This window comes from Garra rufa, chromosome 3 (assembly GCF_049309525.1).
Source record: "Garra rufa chromosome 3, GarRuf1.0, whole genome shotgun sequence".
In the NCBI taxonomy this organism is placed as follows: Eukaryota; Metazoa; Chordata; class Actinopteri; order Cypriniformes; family Cyprinidae; genus Garra; species Garra rufa.
Window position 1 is genome coordinate 47110955 of NC_133363.1, and position 13165 is coordinate 47124119.

Genomic DNA, 13165 nt, shown 5'->3' on the forward strand with positions numbered 1-13165 from the left:
CAACTTCCTATTCCCAAAATTCCAATTTTTGTTATTTTATAATGTGTGACCCTGGACCACAAAACCAGTCATAAGTAGCACAGGTATATTTGTAGCAATAGCCAAAAAATACATTCTATGGGTCAAAATGATAGATTTTTTATTTATTCCAAAAATCATTAGGATATTAAGTAAAGATCATGTTCCATTAAGATATTTTGTAAATATATCAAAACTTGATTTTGATTAGTAATATGCATTGCTAAGAACTTCATATGGACAACTTTAAAGGTGATTCCAGATTTTCAAACAGTTGTATCTCGGCCAAATATTGTCCTATCCTATGGACCCTTATGACTGGTTTTGTGGTCCAGGGTCACATATTTTATATTTATTATTTACATGTTTTGTTTTGTTTTCCATAGATTTGCAGGATTGCATATTTTATTCTACAGTCAAACCAAAATTTATTCAGACAAATTCAACATTTCTCACATTATCACAGTTTATTTGCTATAGTTTAGAAAATTGTAATAACATATGACAAGAACTCAGAGTGGAACTGTCAGAACAAATTCATCTTGATAATCACAAATGAATTACAGTCCAACCAAAATGAATTCAGACACCTTCAAAGTTTCTCACATTATCAGAGTTTATTTGCTTTAGTTTAGAAAATGCTAATAAAATATGACAAGAGTTCAAGAACTGTGTCAGAAATTCATCTTGATAATGTCAGATAAATTTGATAGTAAGGTATGTAACAAAACATGGTCCAGTCGAAGTGTCAAATCAAAATTTTGGTCCCAAATTTTGATCAGTTTTGCTGGTAGTCCACTGTATAAAGAATTTTTGAGTGTAAAATATGTCACAGTTTACTTTATTTTGCTATCCTTCCATACATAAATGAACTATAGTGTCCTGCACCCACTAGTAAAAAAATATCAAAAATTATATCTGGTGTCTGAATCATGTTTGGACTGACTGTATATTAACTTAAAATTTAATACAGGAAATATGCAATATATTTGATTTTATTCTATACTAAATATAAAAATATATATATATATATGATTTTATTTTGATTATGTAATGCATTTTATTTCATCCTACACTATTATAAAAATTGTATATATATATATATATTTTTTTGGAGGGCCATGTTATCTCATATAGCTTTCTCTGTGCTTGTCTCATGATATGCCCTGTCACTCTTTACTAAGTTGTTGTATTTACCAAAATCCAGGGGCGGTTGCAGATGTGGGTGGACATTTTCCCAAAATCTTTAGGCCCACCAGGACCTCCATTCAACATCACACCACGCAAAGCTAAAAAGTATAAGCCACTTCCTTGGTTTAATATCTGTCACTTTGTTTTCCAAACACATCTAAAGCATAACATGTCCATGTTTTCTGCTCCCATAGGTTCTTCCTGCGCTGTATAATATGGAACACAAGAGATGTTATCTTGGATGATGTCAGTGTTACTGGGGAGAAGATGAGTGACATTTATGTGAAAGGGTACATCTGGGTGTCATAAACGGGTTGTTGGGTTTGTGTGTACGAGCTCTGGTTAAATGAAGTTGTTCTTGTTTCCCATGCCATGGGCCTGTTGCTTGTCTGTTGCCACTGTGACCAATAGTAACAATGGCTTGCAAAAATTATCGATCAGTAGCAACAAACACACAGTTGCAAGGCAACCGTAGACCCAAGCTGTAGGTCAGTTACAGCTGAGCAGCATTGTCTTCTAATGTGTTGGAAATGATGTGTCGAGTAATTGCGAATGTTATTTTTCAATCCTAGCTGGATGCACGGCCACGAAGAGAACAAACAGAAAACAGACGTCCACTATCGATCACTGGGGGGTGAAGGCAACTTTAATTGGCGGTTCCTCTTCCCCTTCCACTATTTACCTGCGGAACAGCTCTGCACCTTTGATAAGAAGGTGAGATTTGTAAATGAAGTGGAAATGAACAGCATGTCACTTGAGAAAGATGTGAAGGAAAACTCGAAACGAACTGTTGATAAGATGACGAGACATATCTGCATTTATTAGTTTAGTGGAAATATGTCAATTGAGAAAGACATAAAATATAAACTCAAACCAGAATTGTTTAGCGGTTAGCTGGTGACGCTAGGTCTGTCGACATTTATATCCGCCCGCTGTGCTTTAGCTATGTTGCTGAAATGAAAATCTCCGGCCTTGATTGAATCTGAATAGGTGATCCGCGGGTCATCCTGCATGATTTGCAGAGGTTTAGTCTAATGCCCACATTATGAAAGATATCACTGCAGTTGGCAGGTTTTTAATGCAATGTTTCAAACCCAGATATGTTGCAGGCTGCATCTGGCACGCTTCCACTTAGCGAACGTGGTACATGAACATCTTGTAACTGCAAGACAGTCCAGACTTCAGCCAAGCGATCTCAGGGAAAACAGTTGTGATGGACAAGGCACTTAAAGTGAGGTTTTGGCAGGCAAGAGATCAGTTATGGTAAGATTGAAGATAGTGGTTCCACCCATTAAACTGAGAGCGGCCCGCAACAGCTGTCAAAAGATAGATCCACTTTGGCTGAAGTTTGTTGGACGCAACGCACAATAGAACCGATACATAGCGAAACGGATTCTCTCGAATGAAACATGGCCCTCGGTGATAAATTAGAAGTGAGTTCTTGTTTGCAGTGTTTGTTTTGATGGAGCTGTATGCGGTTGTCAGGCAGGATGTGCGGACCGACGCGGCCTGTTTACCGGTGAACGGCAGCAGTGCAGCTCTGTGAAGCGTGAGTTCATTATCCTCGCTGTGTTTGTCCGCGCATCCATCACGGGTACAGTACGGTGGGAATGCTGTCATGCAGATGGAATCCTGTCTGGCGGTGGGGTGCAGAATCGGGCCTGTAGTGGGAGTCGCTGACACTCTTTTCTGACTGGGACGTTTCTGTCGCTTTCGGTGGCTCTCACTCACTCTCTGTCTCTCACCCGCTTTCTAATTCTGCTTCGCACATTCACGCTATCATTTCCTCACTCTGTCTTTCTCAGTCGCTGTCTTGTTCTGTCAGTTTATTTCTGCCTCTCTGTTTCTCCTAGAGGTGGTGTGGTATATGTTGATATTAAACATGTAATTGTTAATGCTCATTACCTTTGCCGTCACTTCCAAAATAAAAATTTTCTGATAATTTACTCACCTCAATGTCATCCGAGATGTTTATATCTTTCTTTCTTCAGTCAAAAAGAAATTAAGTTTTTTGTGGAAAACATTCCAGGATTTTTCTCCATATAGTGGACTTCAATTGTGGCCAAATTGCAGTTTCAATGCAGCTTCAAAGGGCTCTACACAATCCCAGCCAAGGAATGAGGGTCTTATCTAGCGAAACAATCAGTCATTTAAAAAAAAGAAAATGTATATACTTTTTATCCACAAATGCTCATCTTGCATTAGGTCGATTTCACGCATTACGTAATCATGTTGGAAAGGTCTCATATGACTTAGGTGGAAGTACCGACCCAGTGTTTACAAAGCGAACATGCAAAAAAAAAGTCAACGGCCCTTTACAGAAGAAGGTAAGACAATCAGGTCGGATGATTTTGAAGTTGGAGGAGGAAATTAGATTTTTTGAGAGAGCTTTTTGCCTTACCCTACCTTTATGAACCGGAGAACACAGACGATGAACAAACTACATGTGACCTTTCCAATGTGATTACATAATGTGTGATGTCGCAGATATGCATAGCAAAAATTGTGCAAGATAAGCATTTGTGGTTAAAAAGCCCATAGCTCAACACTGCCGAGTGTCCCGAGTTCGAAACCCGACTTGAGGACCTTTTCTAATTCCGCCATCCAATCTTTCTACCACTTCGCTTCCTGTCAGCTCTGATCTGTCCTATCATAATACAGCCGAAAGTGTCAAAAATAAATCTTAAAAAGAAAAAAAATGACCAATTGTTTTACTAGATGAGACCCTAATTCCTCAGCTGGGATCGTGTAGAGCCCTTTGAAGTTTCACAGAAACTGCACTTTGTACCTTCAACTTTTTCTCTCCCATTAAAGTCTACTATATGGAGAAAAATCTATTTTCTGCAATATTTTCCTCAAAAACCTTAATCATGAACATCTTGGATGACATAGGAGTGAGTCAATTTTTATTCTGTAAGTGAACAAATCCTTAAAATCCTTAGTTAAAAATAGTGTTAAATGTAAGATTTCTCAAATCTCTTTTTCATACTGTACATATTGTTACCTAAGTTCACTTGTAGCGCTTAAGATTGGGATAATTTTTTGGTTTATATTATTTTTTTTTTTTTGACAAAATAGTGTAGAATTTAGTTTTTTCATCTTATGTGCATTTAAAAACAATATTTCAAGCACTAATAATTAAAGAACACTGTTACATGTTACCTTCAGCAAATCTCAAAATGAATATCATTTTTTCTTTTCATATTGTACATGATAATGTTTTGATGTTTAAATTTACTTGTAGCATTTTAAATCTACAGTGAAAATAATGGTTGACTTGTCACTATCAGCCAGAATGGTAATATTGTGAATTTCTAGTACTTATCTTGTGTTGCTTAAAATAATATTTCAGGTAAGTAGAAATTGGGCTCACTCGACAGCAGAAAACAACAGAAAATACAATTGTCACGGTCAGAGTTGGGGTTACTTTTAAAAGTAATGCATTACAATATTGCATTACTCCCTAGAAAAGTAACTAATAACGTTAATTAATTACTTTTGGAAAATAATTTGTTACGTTACTTTTGCATTACTAAATCTGTGAAAGGCTTACTTGTTTGTTTTTAAAATAAAAAGTAATCTTGTTGGCAAACGTAAAAAAGACCTTTACACTGAAATTGAAATTAGTAAGGCTCCAAAAATGAAGCACAAATATTAGTTCATCTAAAGTAATTTTTGCTTATTACTATGGTTGAATCGGATCATCGAAGGTCAGTAGCAAAGACATCGGTTAAAAAGATTAAATACATAAAGGATATTTGAATTATTTAACGTCAGGTTCTGAGATTGCATTTCACTGTTTTTATTTATTTCGAGGAATACTAAATCTGTTTTTGTGCAAGTGAGATGAATTAATGCATGTTCACATTTAGTCTCAAACTAACATATTTACACAGCGCACACAACACCTCTGCACTTAGTCCCGATTTCTCTCAAAATGGGGACAGGAGAGCTGTCAGTCATTCAGTGGCAAAGCAAAGTAACTGGCGTTACTTTTTTGAAAAAGTAACTCAGATATTTTCTTTTAATTTAAAAAGTAATGTGTTACTGCATTACTGCACTAAAACACTTGAAATAAACAGTTACACTTATAGGCAAAATGACAAATTAATAGGTAGTTCTTCTGTTTGTCAACCTCATCATGTTTCTTTCTCTGCAGGAGCATTTTTGGAGTCTGGATAAAGTTGAAACAAAACTTCCTCCTAAACTTAGTATCCAGGTCTGGGACAATGACAAGTTCTCCTTTGATGATTTCCTCGGTAAGACCAAAATCCAAAAGTCGTCCCTCGTGCCAGATCACTCCTCAGCTCTCTTCCACAGCTTTGCCACCCTCAGCAAATTCAGTCATGTTAACCTTGCAAAGCACCACAAAGCAGTTTTTCAAGCATATTTCTCAGCCTTGACATGACAGAAGAAAAACGTTCTGTGGAACTGGACCACACTGATAGGACCATGTGTGTGGTTTATTGTCATTAACCTATACCTCCGTCTAAACGGATATGTGCGTACAGGGAGATGGTTACCAAAACCTGAACCTCCTTAACCTGTGTGAGGTTACCCACCGCACTGTTGTGTAGCGTGACCGTCAGCATAAATGCGCTTTACAATCTTAACGCAAATACATCATTCAGACCACATGAGCCCTCTATAACATCTTTACTGCTAATGTTATTATTATCAGCTGAACCTAATTTCCAACATGTCAGCACAACTGGAAGAGAAATAAGTTATGACCGGACTCCTTAAAGACCTCTATAAAATACACTGATCTATGTACATTTGTAAAATAATTAGCATCCGACCACAATGGGAAAACCTCAAAGAAAATGACAGACTGCCAGCAGTAAAGTCTGAAGGTCACAGACTTTTTTTGACTGATATTATGGGAAATGATTGAGAAGAACTAGATTAGGATATCATAGATAATCTGCATTTACAGATACTCTCTTTTTTTATTTAATGTGTTGCACTGCTGTAGTTTATCATTGTGTGTGAGAAACAAATTGTTGAACTTTTTGCTTAGTTCTTCTCTCTCTTTCTAAGGCTCTTTGGAGATGGATCTGAACCATATGCTGAGTCCAGCAAAGTCTCCAGAGAAGTGTGGTCTTGACATGTTTTCTCAGTCCCAGGACAAACTGGTGTCTTTGTTTGAGCAGAAGACAGTAAAAGGCTGGTGGCCTTGCGTGTGTGACAGAGAAAATGAAAAGATACTCGCAGTAAGAGCTACACACAAACAAGGGTTATTGTTGTGTTTTAGCTTTTTACTTTCAACATAGTTCTAGATTTCATTTAATTTTGTAGATTTTTTTTCAACAGCATCACAAATTGTTCTGTTTTTTCTAAAGTGACACGTAAACACACCTTTTATATGTTTCATGACTAAATCAAATGGCTGGTGTCATATTGATTTTACACTCTCCTATCTGTTTAGACAGTTATTTATCGCACAATACAACATACATTACATTTGGGAGGATAATTAAATCAATCTGCATTCATTTAAAATATTAAAACTAGAAGTATTTTTTTTATTTTTATTTTTTATTTATTTGTTGTTCCATTTATTGTATTAAAATATTCATTTAAATATTACATAATAAGTTAAATAATTCAATTTATTTTTGTAACTATTATTAATCATATTTTTAAATATTAAAGTATGCATTTTTTTCAACTACCAGACTGTCTCTTTTACACTTCAATTACTTGGATAAAATCATTCACCCAAAGAGACTTACGTGGCATTGCAGATTTACAATTTATCAGTTCATGCATTCCCTGAGATTCAAACCTATGACCTTGGTTTTGCTTGTGAAATACCTTACTGTTGAAGCTACAGGAAACTGAGCTGCTCTTTGTCACTCAGGGAAAGGTGGAAATGTCACTGGAAATCGTCTCTGAGCAGGAGCAGGATGAGAGGCCTGCAGGACACGGCAGAGATGAGCCCAACATGAATCCTCATCTAGATGAGCCACAGTAAGTCAAGCACAACCATCACAATTTTTCCTTTCACCAAAAAAAAAAAAAAAACCTCAAGGTGGGAATTACAGGATTTAATATAAGGTTGTTAATATGCTTTCTATCTTCTTCTCCAGGCGTCCTGAGACCTCATTCTTATGGTTCTCATCCCCATATAAGACGTTTAAGTTCATTATGTGGAGGAGATTTAAGTGGCTTATTCTGGGCTTCTTTGTACTCTTTTTCATTATTCTCTTCCTTGGAGTCTTTCTCTACGCCTTCCCTGTAAGTATCTGTGTGGATGGTAGTAATTGTGTCGATAAAAGAAGAGGATTAAAGTTTAAATGGGGGTTTCTGTGATCATGAAGTGTTTGATCAGAGATGCGTGTCTCTGATCGTAGTTCAGGAATGTGGCATGTGTTATTCAGTTTTGCACACACTCGTACACACACAGTCATGCACACTGAGTCATACTGTTCTGTGTAACATACATATGTTGAAATTTTCAATAAAAAACATTTTCACAATGTTTAACACACAGGAGCAAGAGAGCCAACCATATATGCATGTAGTAGAGTTTTTATTTTAACATGTTATATTATATTATATACAAGAGTTCTTTCTGGTCCTCATGTCTGATTGGCTGAGAGGTGTGTGATATTTTAGTGATATCGGAACTTCAGCACAATTTTATTAATGTGTCCCTGGACCACAAAACAAGTCTTAAGTAGCACAGGTATATTTGTAACAATATCAAAAAATCAACATTGTATGGGTCAAAATAATCGATTTTTCTTTTATGCCAAAAATCATTAGGATATTAAGTAAAGATCATGTTCCATGAAGATATTTTGTAAATTTCCTACCATACATTATTGATTAGTAATGTGCATTCCTAACTTCATTTGGACAATTTTAAAGGCCATTTTCTCAGTATTTACATTTTTTTGCACCCTCAGATTCCTGATTTTCAAATAGTTGTATCTCGGCTAAATATTTTTTATTATTTATTCAGCTTTCAGATGATGTATACATCTCAATTTTAAAAAAGTGACCCTTATGACTGGTTTTGTGGTCCAGGGTCACAAATAATACCGTTTCTGTGACACATATAGTTAGTTTTTCAAGTTAGAATGTAGTTGTTTAGACTTCAAATATGCGGTTTGTTAATAAATATAACACCTATTTTAAAATTTGCTTCTCTGTTTTCGGAGATGTTAACTCCAGGAGAGCAGCCTTCCCTCGGCCAGATCTTCTGGAATTAGACGTTTGGAAGTGATGTTTTCAAATTAATAATGGAGGCTTGGGCTCAGCTGCTAAATTGTCCAACTGAGATTTGAATCTGTGGCGGAAGGAAGTAGTCTGCACAAAAGTGTGATTTTAAAAGACACACTTGTTTTTTTTTTTTTTTTACATACGTACACATTTGTGCCATCGAACTGTTGCATACATGCAATATCACACTCATAGCCTTGTGATATGGCTGTATATCTGCAAATTCTAGAAGATCTGGTTGAGGTGAGGCTGCTCTCGGTGGGTTCATGAGCGCTGAACAGCTGCTGACGCCTTGGAGCTCACATCTCCGAAAACATTGAATCAAATTATCAAACAGACATATTTATTAACATATGTGAAGTCTAAACAAGTACATTTTCGCCTAAAAAACTCCTAAAACTACATTCCGTGACACAAAATGGTGATAAAAATGGTGAAAAGGTTTAGTTCCAATATCACAACCAACATTCGAAAATATCGTACTCCTCTCGGGCAATCAGATTTAAAGACCAGAAAGAACTGTTGTATTAAAAAAAATCCTGAACAGTTGTTCTTTAGAAGTCCTTCAGGTCCCACAAATTCTTTGGTTTTTCAGCATTTTGTGTATTTGAACCTTTTCCAACAATGACTGCATGATTTTGAGATCCATCTTTTTACACTGAGGACAACTCATATGCAACTATTACTAAAAGGTTGAAATGCTCACTGATGCTCCAGAAAGAAACATGATGCACTAGGAGTCGGGGGTGAAAACTTTCTGAGTTTGAAGATCAGAGTAAATTTAACTTATTTTGTCTTCTGGGAAGTATGTTCTATAGCTTCTAAGGGCAGTACTAAATAAAAAAATATATATATTTAGGCAAAATAAGAAAAACTTACACATCTCCATTCTGTTCAAATGTTTTCACCTCCTGGCTCTTAATGCATTGTTTTTTCTTCTGGAGCATCAGTGAGCGCTTGAACCTTCCATAATATAAATAAATAAATTAAATATGAGTCCCTCAGTTGTCCTCAGTGTGAAAAGATGGATTTCAAAATCATATAGTCATTGTTGGAAAGGGTTCAAATACACAAAACTGCTGAAAAACCAAAGAATTTGTGGGACCTGAAGACATTTCAACTGTTCAGGACGAACAAGGGACTGTCACTAAACAAACAAACAAACAAACAAAAAACAGCTGTGGATCATTCAGGTAACAACAGTAAGAATAAAGTGTGTGTAAACTTTTGAACGGGGTCATTTTTATAAATTCAACTGTTTTTTCTGTTGTGCACTATATGTAAATGTCTTTTATGTGAAATATCTTATCCGGGCCAGTACTTATAAATACTTATAAATAATTAACATTTTGCAGATTCTGCAAGGTGTATGTAAACTTTTGACCTCAACTGTGTATATATATATATATATATATATATATATATATATATATATATATATATAGATAGATAGATGGATAGATAGATAGATAGATATAGATACTATAAATATTAATAGATTATAAAATGTAGAATATTACATTTTAACCGTTATTCTTATTTTTACAGAACTATGCTGCTATGAAGATGGTTGGACCCTTCAGTGGAGTGGGAAAAGGAACACAATAAGACTGTAATGAGAAAAAGGACATAAACCCTCAAAGCCATTACCGACCACACCAAAACTCCATCCACGCAACTCTGTCCATCTTACTGGAGACATCTGCGTCGCTCGTGCACATGTCCTTGTGGCTAACGAGCCAAGAGAAAACTGAAGACAGGCTGAGAGTATTTGAAGTTCTTATGAGCGCGTTAGCATGTTCTAGTCCTATATGCATGAAAGTTGCATAACGTCTATGTGTGTTTGTACATGTATTACACGCCGAGCTCGCTGTCCCGTATCTGACCCGGTCCTGAACTCTCTCAGTATTCTCTTTAACTCCCACTTACACTTTCATCTCCCTGCCGGTTTAATCCTTTTTCATGTCTCCTGTTAAACTAGGTCCTTTCTTCACAGCCAGATGCTTCTTTCTTCTTCCTTCACGCAGAGAGAGGGAGACAGAGCCGCGTCGCACCACCTCACATCCATTCGTTCCTCTCCTTTCAACAGCGCTGGCTCTTTAGGTTAAACCCTGATTTGTACCGTTAGGCTGCAAGATCCGAGACAGGCCGGTTATTAGCTGAGCCCCCGCTGTCAGCAAGCCCACCTCTCTGATTACTATCACACTCTGTTATTTTGCTTTAGCGAAATCCCCACTAAATGGATTCGGGGTCAACCGTGGGTTGGCAACATGTGTGTGAATGTATGTATGTGTGTGGAATGTGGGCTGCGAACGAGAACGAGAGATAAAAGACTTGTTTATTTGTGTAAATGTTACACTCACGCCCCGGTGCCTTTGTGCCTTTTTGCATTCGACTCTGTAAAGTATGAAAATGAACAGGCGCATCTGGAAGAAGTTGCCAGACTTCTAAACATGCCTGTGAAAGAGCTGTTACATGATAAAATACACAAATTATTTATTTTCTCTCCATGACCAGGTCATGAGCTCCTATTCTACCTAGTTCAGTGAGGAGAAACTATTGTGGAGTCACATTTAGAGAAACTGGACTCATCTGTTGTGTCAACTTTATCTGATGGAGCTTCTCTGTAAACAGGAAATGTCAAGATCTGGGTTAATCTGACCTAATCTGCAGGATATCCAAAAATGTTTACATTTTAGTTTAAAAAATGAGGGCAAAAGTACTGAAGAAAGGATTTGATGTTTGCATAAAGTAACTGATTTGACAGTAACAAGGATGCATTCCGATCTCTGTTACAGAAAGAAAAATGCGAGCCATTATGGTTTTGTTTCATTGTAGCTATTTTCTGCACATCTGTGCATGGATATACAATATCATTGATTTATGAAAGGAAAGAGAATAAGTGAAAAACCAAAAAGCCTTGCCCAAGTGATCTCTTGCCAAATATTGTACAGTATATAGCTGAACAACTGAATTTATGCAAAACACAAATCGCCATGCTGAGCATCTATGACTAGTTATCATCCATATACAAGTTTTGCAATAAGTTTCTTAATTTGACAATCAAAATGGATATTTTTGTTTTTGAACTTCTGAATGATTTTTGCAGTGTTTACTGTATGCTGCACGTTGTCTAATTGCCTTAAAGCTTTTGCGGAATTCACTGTGTTAAATCGACTGTATTTGTATCTCACTGTGTAATATGCTATGGTCAAATATATACCTATACATACAATTCTATATATATTTATCTTTTCATTTTGAGTCAGATGTAGTTGAAGTTTCTTCTAAAGAACTGTGTTGCTTTCTTTTGATTTTTTTTTTCTCACCAGATCCACAGACCACCTTATGTGCAGATTTAACCTTTAAAGCCAAACCACAACAGACTAGTCAGGGTGTTTGACTTGAGAGCAAATTAGAAGCACTCCAGCGCCTAGCCAAGGATTCATGTAGCCAAGGGTGTCTTACTCTTGCATTTCTACCAGCTGTATTTTAAAGCGAGTGATTTAAAATATGCTACAGTATATTTCTGATAAAATGTTCTAAGCTCACTTTTCATTTGCTGTAGGATACTCTTACAGTACATGGGTCTTGTTAACTCTTAACGGTGTAGGGAGGAAATGTTAAATGTTATAACGTTGTAAATCTGGTGAGTATGACACCGGTTTGAAGTCACTCACACTCTCTCACTCATTGTAACAAGAATTCAAAATACAGAAACGGCCATATCATTGTATCCAGTGCGAGTTATAACAGAGTGATAGATTTGGCACCCAGTTAAAACCACATCCTCACTGTACCTCTGTGTATTGCTCCAGCCCAACACGAATTGGATCATGGACACCAGTTCATGTATATGCAAGGAGTAACCATGTTTACATCCACAGGAATATGAACACTGCTACGATGGGTTCTAACTTTAGTTTGGATGCTCTTGTGTTCTAGTCTCTATAAAACGGGGTAAAGAAAGATTAACTGAATTAAACTTTTTAAATATCTAAATATAAAACCATGCACAGGGTTATGGTGTTCTGTTGATTTTCTGTGAAGTACTTGTTTTGCGTACCAGCAAACCTACATAAATGATGTAGGCTATACATATATAAATGATGACAAGAAGAAAATGAGCATTGCATGCAGCGCTTAAAAATGTGTGAAATAATAAAATAATGTGTACTCTTACCATTTTGTAGACAAAAACCTGCGAACTTCGCCCTGATCGGGAGCTGCATATACAGTCAAGCCCGAAATTATTCATACTCCTGGCAAATTCCGACTTAGTTACTTTTATTCAACCAGCAAGTTTTTTTTTGACCGGAAATGACACAGGCTTCTCCCAAAAGATAATAAGACGATGTACAGTCGTGGCCAAAAGTTTTGAGAATTACATAATTATAGTCCTTCACGTCCGCTGCGTTCTCAAAATTCTGGCAATTTGATAATACCTAGAATATCAAAATCAACTGCCGGCGGCAGATCATTTTCTTATCTAGCGCCTAAACTCTGGAACAATCTACCTAACACTGTTCGGGAGGCAGACACACTCTGTCAGTTTAAATCTAGATTAAAGACACATCTCTTTAACCTGGCTTACACATAAAATCATTAACACATTTCTATAATTCAAATCCGTTAAAGGATTGTTAGGCTGCATTAATTAGGTCAACCGGAACCGAAAACACCTCCCATAACACCTGATGCACTCGTTGCATCGTAAAAAGAA

At 36.5% G+C, this 13165-nt stretch overlaps 1 protein-coding gene across 1 annotated transcript in view; it reads left to right on the forward strand.

The window, feature by feature from the left end:
- dysf (dysferlin, limb girdle muscular dystrophy 2B (autosomal recessive)) overlaps positions 1 to 11677 on the forward strand; it is a 94774-nt gene extending 83097 nt beyond the window's left edge. Inside the window, exons 44-51 of the mRNA XM_073836632.1 lie at positions 1226 to 1314; positions 1404 to 1499; positions 1782 to 1923; positions 5369 to 5468; positions 6253 to 6425; positions 7076 to 7185; positions 7305 to 7452; positions 9991 to 11677. Of these exons, the coding sequence (XP_073692733.1) occupies positions 1226 to 1314; positions 1404 to 1499; positions 1782 to 1923; positions 5369 to 5468; positions 6253 to 6425; positions 7076 to 7185; positions 7305 to 7452; positions 9991 to 10050 (918 nt within the window). The 3' untranslated portion in view covers positions 10051 to 11677. The remainder of the gene's footprint in view (positions 1 to 1225; positions 1315 to 1403; positions 1500 to 1781; positions 1924 to 5368; positions 5469 to 6252; positions 6426 to 7075; positions 7186 to 7304; positions 7453 to 9990) is intronic.
- Positions 11678 to 13165: the final 1488 nt, after the last annotated feature.